This window comes from Herpailurus yagouaroundi, unplaced genomic scaffold (assembly GCF_014898765.1).
Source record: "Herpailurus yagouaroundi ecotype Mexico unplaced genomic scaffold, PumYag 213, whole genome shotgun sequence".
Classification (NCBI taxonomy): Eukaryota; Metazoa; Chordata; class Mammalia; order Carnivora; family Felidae; genus Herpailurus; species Herpailurus yagouaroundi.
In genome coordinates this window covers 15,338,827-15,357,975 of record NW_024412444.1, presented here as the reverse complement: position 1 = coordinate 15,357,975, position 19,149 = coordinate 15,338,827, and the positions used below count along the sequence as shown (strand labels likewise).

Sequence of the window (19,149 nt, the reverse complement as noted above, 5' to 3'; positions counted from 1 at the left end):
GGCCTGGTCCTGCGTCTCTACTTCAGCATCCGCTTCCGTCTCACCCCATGGCACTGCACCTTCCCTGACTTGGTGCACAGTGTCCTCGCTCTAGGCCTGGTGTCCTTGCCCTCCTTTTTCACTGGGCTAACTTCTCTTTATTCTTCAAAATCCAACCCCAACCATGCCACTTCTAGGAACCCTTCCCTGACATTCCCCGGGCTCTTGGTGGCACCTGGTTGTTCTCCGGGTGGTAGCTGTCACACGAGGCAATGTGTCTCCTTGGTATCCAATGGACCTGCAGCACTCAGCCCCCCGCCTGGCCCAAGTGAGTGCTGGAAAGCACTCGGTGAACAAAACAGCGAAGGGCACAGAACTCCTTTCACCTGTTCACAGAGAACACCTCTGCAAGTACGGCTGGGCCAGAAAGTCACCCATGACCCCTCTGCTGCTGTACCAATTCCACAGCCCAGCCCAGCTGCTGGGGTCCTGGAGGGGTGAGTCGGGGTGGGCACTCATGTCACATCCCGGTATGTCAGAGCTCTGGTCTGAGCCCCTCGGAGCAACCTTCACAAGGTGACTCAGCCTTGACCCCCACCTGCCCACCAGGCTCAATGGAGACACAGCAGCTCAGCAGGGGTGTTCCTGTGAATTTGGCAAACCTGCTGCTGGAACCCCCTCCCACTGGCCTCTCCCCTGACCCTTCTAGAAAGACTCACTCTGCAAACAACCTGTAAAGCTCTAGAGCTGAGAACAGAATGCTTTCCCTGGTGATCTAGTTTGCTTCCTCTCAGCAAGCAAACGAGCTCATTTATTGCTTTCCCCTGGCTGCCAGGAAGCTCTGCACAAAGCTTTGTGCCACTCTAGCTTGCCTTACCCTGGCGCCTGTGATCTAACTCTTCCCCTGCTTTTTTATTCTATTCTCATGGTTTTGCTTTTGTTCTCTTCATGGTTTTTATTTGTAAGCCAAAGATGTGTGTCATTTTTTAAGAAGTAGGTGGAGTAACTCTAGATGTTTAGGTGTGCTTTGCCTATGCAGGGGATTGAGTGCAATCTTGGGGGTGCCCACCCCCGGAGCATGGATGGGAGAGCAGACCCAGGGCCTGGAGCCCAGGCCTGGAGCACCCTCATGAGACTCAAGGCTCCTGGGGACGGACGCTTGCGTCGTCCGTGGGCCGGGGACCTCATCTCTGCCTCCCCCATCTCCAGTGCTGGCCTCTTGACCCGGTGGCGAGCAGACATCCTGAGCACAGGTGCGAAAACCAAACCGTGTCATGCAAATCCCATCACCAAGGGGCCCAAGAGCTTGCTGAGAAGTTGGAGAGTTGGCCTGTAAAGAACTTCTACCCAGTTTGTGCCCACCCAGGGCCAGTTGTGTTTCTAATAAGAACTTCTACCCAGTTTACTCTTTTTCTTCTTCTTTTTGTTTTTGGTCGAAACTGGGTTTCACAGACTCAGTGACCATTAAGCAGACTGAACCTTTGCTCCCAGAGAATGTTCTCCCGCCCTAGACCCCCAGCTGGGGGCTGCAGCAACATTTTAAATGGGTGATTTAATCTCTTTAAATCTTAGTTTCTCTGCTTGTAAAATGAAGAGGTTGGACTGAAAGTTCTTCATGGGCCTTACTGGCCACAGGCCTTCGAGGGGCTCACAGTGGAAGGTTCCAATGGGATTCTGAGGCCCTGGGATGTAGCCAGATGCAACCACAGATGTCCATTCCCTGGGCTCACAGCATCTTTATTTGGAATGAGTGGGAATATCCCTCCCCATCGCAGTCCGGGCCCCACGGGCGGTCTTCTGGCCACAGGGTGGCAGCTCTCTGCACACAGTGGGGTGGCCTGGGGTGTGGGCACAACCCCTCCCACATAACTATAGCTCCACGGACCAGCAGGAAATCTCTGTTCCTGGGGAACCCTCTTGGTAATCCAGCTTGAGCAATCTGGGATGGATACGTGGACAGACAGAAAGATAGGTGGTCAGCAAATCTCAGGTGTGGTGGGAAAAGAGGGAGATGGCTGGGGTTAGGAGTGTGGAGGGTAGAGAGGTTGGGAGCCTTAGAATTTCCTCCAGCACAGGACAACAAGGCCTGGTCACCCAAGTGGACCCAGCTGTGTGTGGTCTTCAGGGCCCAGGGCTCTGAGAGTTTGGGAGGAATTTCCTACTGTCCCCGACTCACCCTAGTGATCTCTGGGCTGGGGTGTTTTTTGCAGGTTTGAGCTGACTGTCCTCTGTGAGGTCACTGAGAGCTAGGTCAGAGATATCTAAAGTATCAACCTTTGCCCTCACTGTCTCTAGGTTCCAGGCAAGGACAGAGGAGTAGGGCCACCCGCCAAGCCCAGTTCCCAGCCTCTAGGCCTCCACACCCGGCCAGGCTCAGTGGCCTGCTTGCGCAGTCACCTGGTGGCAGAGTAGTCACGGCCCTGAACGCTCAGTGTTCGCCTGCTGTCATCTGCCGCTGCTGGGGGCCCCCAGAGCACGCCCTGGTAGAACTGGCCTGAGATACAAAGGGCGGGGCAGCAAGGAAAAAAGATGGAGGTTGGGAGACACATAGAGGTGAAGGGCACTGCCAGTTCGCAGGCAGAGGTGGCTTCTGAGGGTGCCCTGAGCCGTGGGCAACATACCAAGGGTCCCGCCAACGTGGCTAGAGAAGCGGTCGGTGTCCCGCAGAAGGAGCCGGAGTCCCTCCCCAGGACCGTCCCAGGGGAGCAGGCCGATGGTCACTTTGTCTGGGCTGCTGAGCAGCAGGAGCCCCGCCTTGTCCATGGTCATGTTGAGGCTGTGGGGAAACCCCGCATCCTGAGCAATCGAGGTGGGAGTGGCCTTGGGCGGGACGTCCCTTAAATGTTCTGGGCTTCGCTTTCCTCACTGGTAAACTGGGACCGTCTTAGCGGTATCTGGTGTATTATTTATAAGATAAACCAGATTCCTTTCCCTCCCTGGTTTTCTTAGATTAGTTTCTCATAAATTAGTTTTATATGATTTAGGCAATTGTCTGATACATTCATTCTATCCCCTTCGTTTTTATGGCTAGTGCCACTTCCTTCTGATGATTAGTGTTACTTAGGTCTAGAAGAGCAAGTCCCTTTTCATCCTATCCTGTCCTTTTCTACTTAAGATAAGCTTTGAATGTCAGGCTCCTTAAAGCATGTTGAATAAGACCCTGCTGTTAACTCTGAGGTTATTTGAAATGGAACTGCCCTAAATTTACACTGTCCTTGATTCAATGTACAAGATGTGGTCTGTTTTCCCTTAGGTGTTATCTTCTGCAGCTCATGAAAGTATTTGGATTTTCTCTCACTGCAGGTGTTAGGAATTCTTCATTCTACCTTCTAGTGTGCACGTCCAGGGCACAGAAACTCTTGTCATTCTTTGTGCATTTATCAGATAATAGGAGACTTTAAGATCTCTTATGACATTGGATGGTTTTCGGGTAAGCCCCTCAGATTTTCTAGGCACCCACTCATTTGTCAAGTGGAAACCGGTCTCTACAGTGTGGCGCAGTGAGAGGGCAGAGGACAAGACTCTCCGTGCTCGGTATAGGCTGGGGTGTTGCGTACTGCTCAAAGAGGGCCAGGGTCCTTGGCCCCACTCCCAGGCCCCTGGTAGCCTCCAGAGTTGGCAAGCTGCCTCTGGAAAGCTCTGTGGTGGGGCAGCCTCACCCAGAAGAGGTGGCCGTCCACCTCTATGCTAAGGATGACATTCGTAACCTCCCCCAGGGAACAGTGCTCTCCAGCTTCTCATTATTGTCGTCATTACCGCACCACACAGACAGCACGGCCCTCCCCTGTACCCAGTGGGCACCATACTGTCCAATGGGCACAGTACTCCTGGATCCCATCCCCTCATTGGACCTTCTCCTCAGCCCTCTGACTCAGGGCTGGGTGATTGTCTCTAGTTACGAGTGAGGAAACAGAGGAGCTAAGCAGCCTGCCCAGGGTCACACAGGACTGGCAGTAGAGCTAGCTCCAAGCCACACTGTGCCCCACGTCGGGTAGTGACCCGGGTGAGGTGTGAGGGCAGCTGGGTCCCAGCACAACCCCTCTGCGACCTCCAGAACGGGAGGGTATGGTGCAGGGCTCTCTGCGGGGGCAGCCCACCGCAGGAGACGCATGCTCCACCACCCCACCCCCAGGCGCATGGGCCCAGATCACCTAGCAGCAGTCACTGGCCAACTAATGTGGCCAGAGAAGTACCCAGCAGGGGGCATACCCAGGTGTCACCGAGAACAGCATCTCTTTCCACTTATAGGCAGAGTTTCTTCGATTTCGAGTCACTACCACGTGCTCAGGGGAGGCGTGGACCTGCAGCTGGGGGTTCTTGAAGGTCACCTCGATCCACGAGAACTGGGCCTTTTCTGTCTCATACTGGCCAGTCACCTCAACCCCTAAGAGGGCCGGGAGCACAGAGGTCAAGGCCGTGGCCCCAGCTGGGCGCTGGCCTGGATGACAGGTCCACCCAAACCCCTTCTCACCGGCTCACCTTCTCAGTCCCCTTTTCCCAACACTTCCTCCCACAACCTCTCCCTCATCCCCTGGTTTCATGTGGCTTTGGAAGGGCCCCCGAATCCTCAGCGATGGCCACCTTCAGACGAGCCCTTTGAGAGGGCAGATCCTGTCTGAAGTCAGGGAATATTCACAAAGCCCCCATAGTGTGGCTGGCCTGACGAGGTGCTGTGGCCAAGAGCGAGATGGAAAACGAGTGATGCCCAGCCTCTGGGAGCAAGCAGACCACGGCCTGGTGAGATGAGCGGTAGACTGGGTGGATGTGGGAGGAATGGGGGAGCCGCAGAGGCTCATTGGCTCTGGGTGGCTCTGCAGGTGTGTGTGAGCATCCCCGAGTGCTGTGTATCCTCACATCTGACCTGACACTCGGTTCAACCAGTAGGACCCTTCTGGGGTTGGGAGTGCAGGCCTGGCCAGCACACCTACCGCTTCCTCCCATTCACCTGCTCCACACCCTCCAGAGTCCTATCAGTACCTTCCAGGCCTCCGCTGCTGCTTTCCCCTTCCTCTGCCCAGTGGGCCCCCACTCGTCTGCCAAGGCCCAATCATTCCTGTATGACCCCGTGCAGCCTCCCCTGGCCCTCGGACAGCTCTTGTCTCCTCCTCTGGGCTCACTTCCGTGTCGCTCTGGGCATTGACTATAGGCCTCTGAGCTTATGTGTGCCCAAGTCTGTCTCGCCACCCCTGAAGTACGGCAGTGCCTGGGGACAAGTCCACATCTGGTCTCCCTGGAGTGCCCGGGCCACCCGGACCTGCATATGTGATGTTCAGGGGAAAGTCTGTGGGGTGGCCGTGTAAGTGCAAGTGTCAGTGCTCAGAGGCAGGCCACACTGTGATCTTGGGACAGGCCCACACGGGGTAAGGTGTGTCTCCATGGGCTGTGTCCCATCATTGTCTCTGGGGTGGTTAAGTTGGGAGTGAGTGGTGTCTGGGTCTCTCTGGGTGGATGATTGGGTGTGCACCTCTCACCTTGGTCAGGGTCTGAGAGCAGGTTCATTGGCCCCTGAGAGTGCTTGATGTCCACACAGAGAGGATTCACACTCTGTCCGGGCAGTGTCAGGATGACAGGAGGTGCCTGGATGGGGGCTGGGACAGCAGGTGTAGTTCCTAGAGCAGGTAGAGCGGGCTGGGAGGTAAAGGCAGGGAGGGGGCCTGAGGGAGGCTGGCAACCTACCTGGGGGTGAGTCTGTCTTGGCTGGTTCTGAAAGAAGAAAAAGTCTGGATTTAGACAGCCCCTTCCTGGGGAGTGGGGGAAGAGGTGAGAGATGGAGAAGCAGATGCCCGTGGCCAGGGCTCCCTCTCAACTTAAACACTGGAAAACCCACGTGATGTGTCTGCAGAGCTCCCCGAGGGTTTCCTCTCCTGGTGTCTATGTGTCATAGTGTCAGAAGGTATTGCAGGAACTCTGGCCTTGATTCTCAAATCCACTTCATCAGGAGTGGAGGGGGCTGATGGTGCCAAAGCAGACGTTAGTGCAGGGGCAGCCAGAAACAGAAAGGAAGAAGGTAGTCAGGATTGAGAGTGATCTTCACATCCTCCAGCCATCGTTGCCACCCGCCACCCCCCCGGCCCCACAACCCCTGCCATACATACATCCAACTTGGAAGAGCCTTTGTAACGAGACTTTCAAACAGGAGAGCACACTATTAGGGAAAATGCAGAGGACATGGGGTCTAGCCTGACTCTGCCGTTTCTGAATCCAGATTTGGGATTGGAAATAGCTCAAGGGACCACTGTTAGCTTTGGAAATGGAGGAAGCCTTCCCTTTCTAGAAGGTTCCATCCTGAGCCAGCCTCCAGAGTGTAATGAATCTGATCCAGTGAAAATAAAGGACACATTACTTCAGGGCACCTGGGTGGCTCAGTCAGTTAAGCGTCTGACTTTGGCTTAGGTCATGGTCTCACAGTTCGTGGGTTTGAACCCCGTGTCAGGCTCTGTGCTGGTGCTTTACCTCTCCAACTCTACAGGCAGGTTTAATGATCACCTTAAGGAAACTAGACTCTCAGAGGGTCAGAAAGTGGCTTACCTAACAACATGTCTGGTAGCAGCAAGTCCCTAACCCCATGGTAGGTTAGATGATGAGATGGAGAATGAACAGGTCCTTGCGGTCCGATTCTCCCTGGGTTACCAGGCGCCTTCCCAGAAGGTCCAGCTTTGGAAAAGTTGACACACACACAGTCTTCTCTAAAGTGGTGTCGTGGGTCCCCCCCAGCCTGGGCTCTGGGACCCACCCCGGGAGAGGGATGTGGAGAGGGCGGATGGCTCCCTTCCTTGCACTCATCACTCTGGGAGCCTCTCCTCCCATGGCCAGAAGAAATTCAAAGTGGGAACAAAGGACCCTTCTTGAACCCCTCCGCCCCTGCCACTGGGATGTCAGCGCCCACCCCCAGTCCCCAATTCAAATTACTTGGTCCTCTATAGCTGCTTCTTTCGGTAAGGAAGGAGTCTGCATAGCTGCTCCCTAATCAGACATAAATGGACGTGAGTCCCAGCCCCGCCAGCCAGCCAGGTGAGCCAGGAAAGTCACTCCCCCAACAACCAGGGCAGAGCCCAGTCTGTGGCCAGGGTCACGATTCTGTCAATCTCCCACCCCTCTCCCCTCTCCTCCTTTGCCACCTGTTAATCTGGACCTTCTGTCTCCCATGGTATGAAATCTGGAGAGAGGAAGACCTGGAAATCAGAGGGACCTGGGTTTGCTTGTTAGATGTACCTTTCTGGGGCCTGCAGTTGAACAGGGATTGTATCCCTAGTGCCCAGGGCAGGCCCCAAATGGCAGCCAGTATCTGAATGAACGAAGTGACTAAATGCACCCATTTGCTTAGGCAGACGACACCCCCTGCTGGCAGTGGGGTTGGGCTGGAGAGGCCCTGGCCAGCAACCTCGTGGGGCTGGTGCCTTAGGTCCTGTGTCAGCCAACTGTCCCCCAGCCCAGCCTTTGAGGCTCTTACCTAAGTGGAAGTACTTGCGTTTGTTTTCTGGATAAAACAAAAAGAGAAAGGAAGAAATACACTGTTAGAGTGATTTCAATAAATTTGACATGCTTGTATTTAACCTTGCTTTCCTACCCCAGCACTAAACAGGTGCAGTGAACTCTGGGGTCAGGAGACCTGGCCTCAGCTTTCACATCAATGAAATGGGAGGAGTCTCCCGGGGCTCCTGGGAGATTAGGGGTGGCAGGGTCGGGGTCTTGGTTGGGATGCAGAGGAAAGGCTGCGGAGGGTGCTGGGTCAAAACTGTGCTGCCAAGGAGGCCGGGGTCCTGCTCTCACACCCACCGGTTTCCACGGGCTTCTCTGCAACTTCAGATCGTTCTTCGCCTTCGGGTTTGGTGACCACCATGGACGTGAGGGGTGTGACAAAGCTGTACTGCAGCGACAAGTTCAGAGCTCGGGTCTCAAGGGCCTGCTTCTCAGCATCAGATGCCAAAATCCTGCAGGTTGAGGACATCACAGGTTCAGCAGGTCCCTGGATGCCTTGTCAGAATCTCCCTCCCTTCCAGACCCTTCTGGGAGGGTTCCACTGGGAGAGTCTGGAGCTCACATGTGGTGCCACAACCCCCTCTCTCTGGACTTGGGAGACACCCTGTGCCCACTGCTCCCCCCCCCCCCCCCCGCCCCGTCCCCGCTGCCATGGGAAGCTTGTGAAGGTGCTCAGGCTATGTGTAGCTGTCCTGGTGGGCCCTCAAAGGTGTAGGCTACCCACATTTTCTCTAGCAGTTGCTGGATGGTCAGGTATGCCCAGAGTCTCTCCATGAAGCTGTGGAAGATGTACTTGGGGCTCCGGAACTCTTCTTCCTTCTCCGCCACTCTAATTTCCGTTTGGAAGGTGATGTTCTGCATGTGCTAGAAAGAGGGGCCCAGCCGGGGCAGGAGCTGTGAGGGCCTAGGTCTTCCAAGTGCTCCCACATGAAACCTGCTTAGAGCTGGGGCAGCTCCCATGCATCGGCTGCAAGGACTGCAATACCTTTGAGTAGAGTGGGGCGTGGGGAGGGAGTTTGGGGAATGAGAGTCTTGGTCACAGAGCCTCCCAAGATGAGAAGGAGGTGGAGATAAAAGGTAGCAAACCGCCCAAGTGCAACATGGCAGACACAGAGCTGGGAGCTCAGGTCAGACGGATCCTTCCAGAGAAAGGGAAATGAGAATGGGATGTGACGCCCAGGACAGTGTAGAAACAGCAGTAGGAAGGAAGTCCAAGTGTGGTGTGTGGACAGAAAGGGTCCCCACATGCATTCCACACTCACCCCAAAGATGGAGACTCTGGGGACAAAGAGGGAAGAGCTTTCCCCAGCAGTCAGTGGCAGAGTTGAAAAGAGAACTCCGGTGTCGTGGCCCTGATAGGGCTTGGGGTCCCGTCCACCCGCAACCAGCTATCCTGGCCCATGCTGATGCCCTCTGCTGGGGCTGGGCACTGTGGGATGGAGGCAGCAAGGCATATGCCGAGCTCCGAGTGACTGCTGCATCCTTCCCCAGGGAGGGGGGCTTCTGGTCTGGGGCTGCCCTGCCCACAGCCTGGGAAGTGGCGGGAGGTGGGGGGACAGAGGAAACCCCACCTTTTTTGCCATTGCTCCCCACTGCAGTCGAAGGCCTTCTCAGTGTGGATCAGATCCCGCTACCCCTGCTGGAACTACCTCCTCTGTCTCTCACCCAGGGCCAGGCCTCCCCACACTGTCACATGCAGGCCACCTGCACGAATTTTGTCCTATCCACACATAGAGCTATTTGCTTGATGGTTTTGCTTAAATGAACTTTAAATAGACTAATACTATTTATTTGGCCCTGTCCCAAGCAATAATACCTGTGAAATCTTAGGTCTGGGGTTCAAGTTCTATTTTTCAGGAGACACATTAAAATAAATACACAACTACTAAAACAAACATGTTTGTGAACTACCCTGAGTCACCTTGGGTCTTACACTTTGGGAACGCCTGGCCTTTAGGTTCATATTAGCAGCTAACATGAATGAAATATTTACACTGGGGCCAGACTGTAATCCCCACAGCAGTCTTACAAGGTGGGTAGGGTGACCTATTCTGATTTCTACGCAGGAGGAAACTGAGGCACAGTGAGGTTAAGTGATTTGTCCCAGGACTCACCTCTGGGAGGTGGCAGAGCTGGGTCTGAACCCAGGCAGGCTGGCCATAGATCACACACTGCCCATCCCACTACTTGGCCACTTCCTCTGAGGTGAGGACCGGGACCCCTCATTCTCTTCTGACTCACCTACCTGCTGTTCTTCCCACACACGCTGCCTGCTTGCCATGCAAGCCTAGAATGTTCCTCCATCATTCCACCGTCTGGCCTGTACCATCCTCTACTCATCCTTCAGTCTCAGCTGGGCCTCCTTCAGGCATCCCTCCCTGATTCCCAGACCAGGTTTGGGTTCCCAGGGCTGCTCCCCTGAGTTCCCGGGTTTGTTGTGTCAGGGACATCCCAGCCCGAAGCTCCTTGCTGGTGTGAGGATTTACATGCACTGTCACTGTCAGGAGGACAGCGTCCCCAGGGCCTAGAGAAGGACCTGGCACAGAGCAGGTGCTGTTTCTCTCTGTGGAATAACAGGGCCTCCTGTGGCACAGAGGCAGGGGAAGACTGGGCAGAGACGGCACCACGTGGGGAGCCAGGCTCTTGACCTGGCTGCAGAGGGGCCCCAGGCAAGTTGCCTGCCCTGCCTGGATTTCAGCCTGCTCATCTGTGAAATGGGAGCAGCCCTCTCTGCCCCACTGCAACCTCAGAGGGCAGTGTGAGGACAGGAGGGAATGCCAGGCCTCTGGTTCTCTCAGGAACAGCAGCAGCACAGACGGACTGCTGAGTGTCATCTCTAAGTGGGAGACAGCACTTCGTGACTTGCTCTCTCAACTGCTGGAGCCCTGTGGGGCTGGGGTGTGAATGAAGCCCTTCTGACTCCCTGCTCCAGCGGCCTTTCCCCTGCAGAATGGCCGGCCACACTCACCAGATGCCCTCTGACTTTGGCTGAGAGCACATCAGGGCTCTGGTCCTGGAGCTTCCCAGCTACCACGATCTCGGAGCCTTTGAAGAGCAGCCGGAAGTTGTCCTGCGAAACGTCCTCCACAGCGTTGCTTGGGTACTCAAAGGTCACTGCTGTCAGCAGTGGGTTGGCCACTTCCTGGTAGAAATCCTGCAAGGTGGGGGGTGTCACGAGTGCGGGGCTGGGGTCTGCCTGCCTCTCTGTGCCATCCCTCACTCAGGGGCCACCGGGGACACTCTGGCACCTGGAGCTGCAGGGCAGAGTCTGAGTCCTCATAGATGCGCCGAGCCAGGCCGCCGTTGTCCAGTGCCATCTTCTCCAGGAAGGCATAGCTGACATCGAAGCCAAAGCCCAGGCAGAAGAGGCTGTACTGGCCAGCTATGGCTTCCTGCACGTTCTTCTGGATCCTCGCAGGGTTGGTCTCTCCTGGGCCCAGCAGTTTGGGAAGGGGGTGGGGGGCATGAGAAAACAGCGATTTGTTCAATGGATACTTCTGGACTCTAGAGACCCCCCCCCTCCCTGCCTCGGGTTCCACAGCAAGCCGGGGGAAGGCCTCAGCAGATCCCTCTGGGCCGTGTGCCTTGGAGTTGCTGGTGGTGCCCTCACCCACAGTGGGGTCACCATCGGTGAGCAGGATGATGAGGGAGACACTGCCCGCGGGCAGCAGCTCCTGCCGGTTGGCGTTACTCAGCAGCTGCACGGCCATCAGCATTGCGTCGTTGATGTTGGTCCCTGGGGGGCACACACTCAGGATGGCTTCCAGCCCAGTGCCTCAGGCTGGGCTTGGTTCCCCAGAAGCCCCCACACCATAGCAGGGCTACAGAGGCACTCACCGCCTTGGGCCTGGATGCCGGCCACATATCTCCTGGCCTGGTTCACGTCCTCGGCTGAGGCTGGCACCAGCAATGGCTTCCACTGGGTTGCATCCCCGCTGAAACTGATAAGGTTGAACTGGTCTCTGGGGCTGAGGTCATCCAGGATCTTGATTAAGGCTTCCCGGGTCTGAGCAGGAGGATCGGAGACAAGGTGGGTGTCTCAGTGGAGCCTCCCTGGGGCTGGCATCCTGTGTACTTGGGCTGGCATCCCCGGACTTGCATGGTGACTGCTCTAGAGCCAGGACCTGCCGATACTCTGACCAATCTCAACCCCTGGGTACCCCATACCCAGGAAGATGGAGGAGGGAGAATCTGCCTACTGGGCCGGAGGTGATGGCGTGAGGCATGTGTGAGTTTCCAGAGTTGTGGTCTTAACCTGTGGGACCCACCTGTTGGATCTTCCTGCCCAACATGGAGCCGCTCTTGTCAATGACAAAGATCACATTCTTGGGTATTGTGGGTAGGCCCTCGGGGGCAAAGTAGTGTACAAAGTAGCCATTTTCAATCTGTGATCAGAGTGAAACAAACCCAGGTAATAAGAGCTGCAGCCCTGCCCTGCCCCCAACCAGCCTTCTCAGCTTAATACTTGGGTTCCTCTCTTCACGCAGCCCCATCTTTCTCTGTCCCAATGCTAACTTCCTCAAATCCTCACCATCTTCTAGGGCTCAGTCCAGCCCCTCTCTTGCCTTCCCTGCTCACGTGTGGCCTACTCTAACTCTACCCCCACTTTACCTCCTATTTGTTTTAGTATTTGAGGCAATTTATCCTAAAAGGTTTAGACATAATAAACCTGAGATCCGTTAAAAGAGTAAGGACTTGAAAAACAAGGTCCATAGTGGGGCACCTGGGTGGCTCAGTGGGTTGAGCTTCTGACTTCGGTTCAGGTCGTGACTCACGGTGTGTGAGTTTGAGCCCCATGTCATCGGGCTCTGTGCTGACAACTCAGAGCCTGGAGCCTTCTTTGGGTTGTGTATCTCCCTCTCTCTCTGCCCCTCCCCCACCCACACTCTGTCTCTCTCAAAAAAAAAAAAAAGTTAAAAAAAGTTTTAAAAAACAAGGTCCATCAAAAGAGTAAAGGGAAAGCACAATGAAGCCAGAAACTTGCATGAAAGAAGCTACTGCCATTGGACATCAAACTGAACTGTGAGCCTCCTGCCAGCTAAGGCAATAAGGGAAATCCTGCAAGGCATCTCTTTAGCAGAGATGAAACTTCTGTGCCTCCAAAAGAAAATTGTTTCAGGGAAACATAACAAAATTGCTTGTTTTTGGTCTGTGCTGCCACTGGTTCACACTGATGAGTAGGGGCAGTTACTTTGCCTTTCCTTCTAGAACATGTAAGCTCAAGCCCTTGAGTATGGATGGATTTTCTGGTTGCCCCTATTCTCGCCTGGAGCCCACACACCTGAATGGAGCCCCCGGAGAGGGTCCGGTTCACATCGTAGCGGATGATGAAGTTGCCATTCAGGACTGTGTCCTCCTGCCCTGGTGACTTTTGCTGGGAGAGTGTGGGCTTGAATCGGATGTGAGCCTGGGAAAGGACAGGCTGGGGTTGAGAAGAGCCCCATGGCCACACCCACCCCATCTGAAGCAAGAATTCCAGGATATGGCCTTGAGCTGTTGGAGAGAATGACTCCCCATAGGGGAGTGGGGGAGTGAACCTCTGCTCTTAGAGCTGCACCAGCAGGGGCCCGGCTCAGGATATGCATGATCCAGCTGGCGGCCCCTTTCCATCCATGGGGCCCTCACTTAGGTTACTCCCCACAGCCTTTTCCCCACCAGGGCAAAGGTGGTCTCCACACCAGCACCTACCACCCTTCTCTGGGCCTTGTCCTCCACCTCTGCCAAGTGGCAGCAGGGACACAGACCTCAGAAGTCCCTCCAGCACAGAGATTCTGCCCAGTTGTCCTGCTCTCCGGACAGACTCATAAGGCTGGCCGGACAGCAGGCCCCTTGGTACCCTTGCCTGCTGACAATGGCAGGCCCACCTTGGTCTTGTTCCGTGAGATGGTGAGGGCATCTGCCAGTTCGTTGGTCATGAAGGTGCTCTCTGTCTCCAGAAAGCTGATGCCTTGAGGCTCAAAGATGTGAATATCCATCTGGAGGCAAGAAGCGGGTCACTGGGTTGGCAGGGAGCTGGGGCTGGGCCTCTGGGGAGGCAGAGGGGGAAGGAGGGGCTGCCCTCAGCAGAGCAGGTGTGTTCCTGGAGACCTCCCGGGAAAAGGCGGTGCCAGTACCTGCAGATGCTTGACCAGCTGCTGGGGCTGGACTTTCAGCAGCAGCTCATACACTTCCAGACGCCGTTTGAGCAGCTCCTCATACACTAGCTCGAAGGTGACCTTGGCAGAGGGAGCCACATTGACTGACACCTGGAACTGCTCCATCTTTCTTCCGGTGGCCCTGGGGGAGAGGGACGTCAGGTTTGTCCCTCCAGGCCGGGCGGGGTTGTGGCCACTGGAGGCTGGAGAGGGTCTGAAGGGCTGGAGGCAGGGCAGCCTCTGCCCCCACCCCCCTGGGGTCCCTTCCCACCACCATCTTTGGCTCACTTGATGAGGCCAGCACTCTCTCCCCTGGCCACGGCCGTGCTGTACTGCTCCTGGGCTGCAGCCTTCTCCTTGATGTTCCCGGGGTAAGTCACACCGTCAATGATCCTGTGGCAGGAGGGGAAGATTTGTGGAGGGCCTGATAGGGGCAGCCCACTCCAATCCCACCTCCTCCAGGGAGCCTCCCTTGACTCGGTGTGCCTCTTAACAGAGTGACTCCTGTCTCTGCCTGAGGCCATCCCTGTTTATTATGTACTTACTGTATACAAGTCTGTGCAGGACCCCAGGTGGGGAGGAGAGCTCTGCATGCTATGCCATGCCTCCATCTACCCTGAGGCGTGCACAGTGTTGGCAAACATGCGTTTACCGAACACACAGGGGAAGGAGGCTGCAGAGGAGGCAGGACTGAGCTAAGTCCCAGCCTCTCTTCACCCTTGCAGTCCGGCCCCACATCCCAGCTTTCCCTCTCATCTCACAGCCTGCTCCCAGAAGAACTGGTCAGTCACCAGTGAGCTTTCTGGGGTGCCCCTGTGCCCAGCCCTGCGTGCACCTGTGCGGGGAAGACTGGGAAGGAGAGAGATGCCGGGCTCCCAGGTCAGTGGGAAACGCAGCACTGAAAGCCTCTGGCCCCTCCCCCTGCCAGCACAGGGCAGGAGGCTCTTCAGGGAGGTTGGCCTCTGGGGAAGCAGGTGTTGGACAACGGGTGGACCGGACTCCCAGTGGTGTGGGTCCCACAATCCTATTTTTGGGGACTAGAAAGAGCTACCAGGGCTTCTCCTCTGGAATGAAAATGACTACTCCAGATCCTCCTTGGGAGGCGAGCAGGGATGTGTCAGGCAAACACAGCCCTGCTCCACCTGGGGGTGGCATGAAAGGGTGTGCAGGGGTCGGCGGGGGGTAGCCAGGGCATTAGGACCCAGTGTTCCTCCTCCCCACCTTCCTGACATTCCTGGTCATAATTTAACCCTGGGCTAGGGATGGGGCTGCAGAGTGGGCCGCAGGGCTCCTCCTCCTGGACGCCCAGCTGGGGTGCCAAGGCCAGCAGGCTGCCAGGCTCTGGGCCCATCACATGCGCTGAGAGCCCCGGGCTGGCGCCACTCCCTGGGCCCAGATTGTGTTGCTGCAGGGCATAGGGAAGCAGGGGGCAGGGTGCCCTGCTCCCCAAGCTGGCTGGGGGCCGCCTGCAGAGCGCACACTGCACACAGTGCTCACACAGCACAGGCCCCCGCTCCAGGTTTAGGAGAAGCAGTGGCCAAGAAAGAAGAAGGAGCCGAGCACAGGGACCCAGCCCCCACTATAGTTTTTCAGAGGTCTCAGGGTAGTTTGGGGACCCCGGCTGAGCCTGCTCTCTGTCCCACCCAGCACCCTCCCTGAGTTGCTGGGATCAGCCTCTTTCTGGCCTGCCCTCAATCACTGCCTCTCTGGTGGGGACAAGGACAGATAGAGAGGGTTCTCATGTATTGGACAAACATTGCAAAACATTCGGGAAGGGTGAGGAGGACAAGGTGAGGATTAGCACTGAGCCACAGAGTCCACAGAAATCCCAGGGGTCTCCCAATTCTTGGCCTCTGGCCCAGAGCAGAAATGCCCTCTGCAGTATCCCAGGTGGGAGGGAGGGGACTAGCCTGGCTTGGAACTTCCTATGACAAAGAGATCCCCCTCCTCAAGGCATTGCTCCATTGTGGGGCAGTCCCAGAGTTAGGAAGTCTTCTGTATTCTGAGCTGGACCTTGCCTTTGGGTGACTCCCTCCTGCCTGGGCCTGGGCCTCAGGATGCCCCAACTCTGTACTCCTCAGAGGCAAAGAAACCAAGATGCTGTGGTTTTCCACCTGTCAACTGGGCAGTATTTGGGGATGGTGCACAGAGGGATGGACGGTGGGGTGGATGGAAGGAGGGAGGGGTGGAGGGAGGGAGGTGTGGAGGGCGGAGGTATGGAACACTTCTGAGAAGTGTTCTGAGAAGTTTGTGGGTCAAGTCCCTGGTTCCCTGTATTGCCTATAGGCTGAGCACACACACCTAAGGCACACCTCACATCAGGAAGAGACTCGCTCTTCTTGACTGGGTGCCATCGGGGAAGCTGGTGTCATGGTGTTGGGTTGGGGAGGGAGACGAGGAGGAGGGCAGGAAGGTACCTACATGGAGAAGTTGGTGATGAAGGCTCTCTTGGGCAGCTCCACCTGGAAGGTGGCCTCCTGTACAACATTGGCCTTGTTGACCACCCTGCTGGTGACGACTGTGTGGGCAAATCTGGATGAGACCCTGGAGTCCACGGTGAGGCTGTAGATGTCAATGTCATTCTGGACCAATGAAGGAGGAGGAATGGGTTTGTCTCAATGCCAGTCCAGCTCGAGGCAGCACTCTTTAAAAAGAGTCCCAGACCAAGCCCTGGCCCCCATCCCCGACTGAGCCACTGACCAGGCCTCCAGCCAAACCCCATGATACATTCCACATGTGAACACCAGTCTCACATAAGAGGCAGCTATGTGCTTCGTTCCCCACCCTTCAGGGCCATGATGGTGGAGCTTGCGGTCCAGTGCGTCTGGGAAGCAACTCTCACTTACTCCTCAGGCAGGGGGCCCTAGATGGGTCAGGAAGCTTCACATTTGATCTTAGCTCTGCCCACTAAAAGGGCAATGAACAAGTCCTGTGATTTCTGGTGACCTCAGCCTCGTGGAAACTGGGAAAAACAGCTCTTGCCTGTCTCCCACCAGGTGCTCACAGGAGCTAGGAGAACTTGGAGGTGATGAGGACCCAGTCTCTAATCGCTGGGAGCCTTCCTCTTTGCCCCCTTGACCCTGCAGCTGTGGACCCTCCTCAGACATATGCTCTCCTCCAGATCTGTGGTCCCCAGGGAAGGACATGTGTACACCAGCTGCCTGCACACGGTATGTTCCGCTGTGCACGCGGACAGGTGCACAGCGACAGGTGTGTCTCTGTCTGCACAGAGACAGGTGACTGGCCCAGCGGCTTATGTATACACGGGAGTGTCTGCTGGGTGGCAGGCACTGTACTAAGTTCTTTATAAATGTTACAGGTTTGAATAGTTTTTCTTTTTAGTTTTTTATAGATGAGGAAACAGACACAGAGTACATAACTCCTGGGGCACCTGGGTGGCTCAATCGGGTAAGCTTCTGACTCTTGATTTCGGCTCAGGTCATCATCTTGCAGTTTGTGAGTTCGAGCCCCGCATTGGGCTCTCTGCTGTTGGCGTAGAGCCTGCTTTGGATCCTCTGTCCCTCTCTCTCTCTGCCCCTACCCTGCTTGCATGCCCCTCTCTCTCTTTCAAAATAAATAAACAAACTCTAAATAAATAACTCCTTCATGGCCACTCAGCCAGGGAGAGGTAGACTTGGGCTCATGAAACCCATTGTTTAAAAAGTTTATTTACTTATTTTGAGAGAGAGAAAAAGTGCAAGTGGGGGAGGGTCAGAGAGAGAGGAGAGAGCAAGAATCCCAAGCAAACTCCACACCAAACCGATGTGGGGGTCAAACCCATGAACTGTGAGATCGTGACCTACGCCGAAGCTGGATATTCAACTGCCCAACCAACTGAGCCACCCAGGTGCCCCTCGTGAAGCCTGTTCCTACCCCTTTCCCCACGCCCCCCACTGCCGGCCTCTAGCAGCAACTTATTGGGCTGCATTTTCTCCCCGTAAAATGGGACTAGATCTCCCTACTGTTAAGTAAGAGAGGAACCATACAGCCCGGGCTAGTGCCTGGTGGATGGTCAGCACCAACTCTTTGCACACACACTGATCCACGCTCCCTTGTCCACATAATGCTTGCACGTGCAGAGGCTCTCACCATTGCTAATCAGCTCACACCACTCACACTCAGGACCGCACAGACACCCACTACCTTTTGGGGGGTGGAGGTGTGAAGGACAGCCAGCAGAGAGAGCAGGACCGTCGCGATGCCACAGGCGCGGCCAGGGGCTGAAGTCTTCATTTGGGCTCCCGTGCCTGGCAGGTTGCTTCTGAACTGGAGAGGAAGTGGGGAATGAATTAATAACATGCTTGCTGTCCCGCCCCTGTGGGGGCAGGTTCTGGGAAATTGGGATCTACAAGCCAAAAACTGCAGTTGCCTCAGATAAGTAAACTGTGAATATCCTGTGGACCTTGGCTGGGGACAGGAACATGTACCGAGGAAGAGCAAGCTCAGGTGGGAGTTGGGTACGGCACCCCTTCTGTAAGGTCCACGGTCACCCCAGGCCACTAGCACCCCCCATACCAGCCATTGCACCAGCCAGCTCCCTAGGTCTGGGAGATACACCAGTGAACCAGCCTGCTCTCCAGAAGCCCAGTCTGGGGGAAATAGGGATGGCCCAGAACAGGAGGGCTAGGGGGTGGCTCCCAGGAGGCAGGGGGACCGGAGGCCAGCTTGATGTGACGGGGCAGTGAGGGCCCTAATGGCTCTGAGGAGCCACTGGAGTGTCTGAGTGGGGCAAGATATGCTGGGGCCAAGGCAGGATGGAGACACTTCATTTCTGGGGTGAGAGGGGCTGGGTCCAGGGGTCCCCTTCTCTCTCCTTGGGTCCCCGGCTGCTGTCAGCCCCCATTAACCTAGCTAGGGCTCTTGGCTCAACTCCAGCAAGGCTGCCAGAACAAGACCTGCACTTTGGCAATACAAACTGAGAACCATAAAGATGCCTGCACCTTGTGGCCCGGAAGTCTCCTTCCGGGTAATTTATTGATAGGAAATCGTGCAACACAAGTCCTGAAGGGGGTGATTCATTGTGGCGGTGTGTGCACTTAGATAGCCTGTGGAGGTCGGTCATGCCAAGGAGCCCATGATTCATGGCTTGCGTGAGAAAGCGCAGGACACCCAGCCATCAGCACACCAAGGCAGTGCCACTGTCCTGAGCCCAGACCCGTAGGAATGCACCCGAGGGCCTGGGGTAGGATTACCAGTAGCTTTTTTCAATTTTTCTTTAATAAACTTGAAATGCTGCTTTTATAACAAATAGCAATAAAATGAATAAATATTAAGGGATCCGGATGCAGCTGGTGCTTGCGTCCCTGGCGGCTCTGGGACAGCCCAGCTCCCGAGTCTGGCCATAGATAAGGTAAAGTTGCTTCAGGAAAGTGGTGGCCAGGTGCCAAGCCCTGGGTTGAGGAAGGAGGGTGACTTGGTGATACTTGTCAGTGGGGGTGGGGAGGGAGGGGAGTAGCCATTTCGGGGGCCGACACAAGGTTCTGAGGCAGTGACCGGCCCCCAAGTTCCCCTCCATCAGTGGCAGGAGCATCCAGGACTCTGGAGCTGTGTCTCTGGC

General features: G+C 55.8%; 1 protein-coding gene across 4 annotated transcripts; it reads right to left on the bottom strand.

Annotated features, from left to right (window-relative positions):
- Positions 1 to 1,691: 1,691 nt before the first annotated feature.
- Positions 1,692 to 17,869, bottom strand: ITIH4 (inter-alpha-trypsin inhibitor heavy chain 4). Of its 4 annotated transcripts, XM_040454816.1 has the most exons (24): positions 17,736 to 17,869; positions 16,014 to 16,174; positions 13,881 to 13,985; positions 13,572 to 13,734; positions 13,323 to 13,433; positions 12,740 to 12,865; positions 11,727 to 11,843; positions 11,296 to 11,464; positions 11,069 to 11,194; positions 10,707 to 10,888; positions 10,427 to 10,612; positions 8,183 to 8,322; positions 7,756 to 7,910; positions 7,430 to 7,456; positions 7,098 to 7,151; positions 6,889 to 6,942; positions 6,508 to 6,633; positions 5,807 to 5,929; positions 5,656 to 5,682; positions 5,451 to 5,567; positions 4,189 to 4,363; positions 2,601 to 2,755; positions 2,377 to 2,473; positions 1,692 to 1,918 (listed from the first exon to the last, which is right to left on the bottom strand). In XM_040454816.1, exons 1-24 carry the CDS (start codon positions 17,823 to 17,825, stop codon positions 1,849 to 1,851), a joined length of 2,856 nt encoding a protein of 951 aa, XP_040310750.1. In that variant the 5' UTR covers positions 17,826 to 17,869; the 3' UTR covers positions 1,692 to 1,848. The 4 variants fall into 4 exon arrangements, with proteins under 4 accessions (XP_040310750.1, XP_040310751.1, XP_040310752.1 ...); XM_040454817.1 differs by lacking the exon at positions 6,889 to 6,942; XM_040454818.1 differs by lacking the exon at positions 7,098 to 7,151.
- Between the last annotated feature and the right edge of the window lie 1,280 nt (positions 17,870 to 19,149).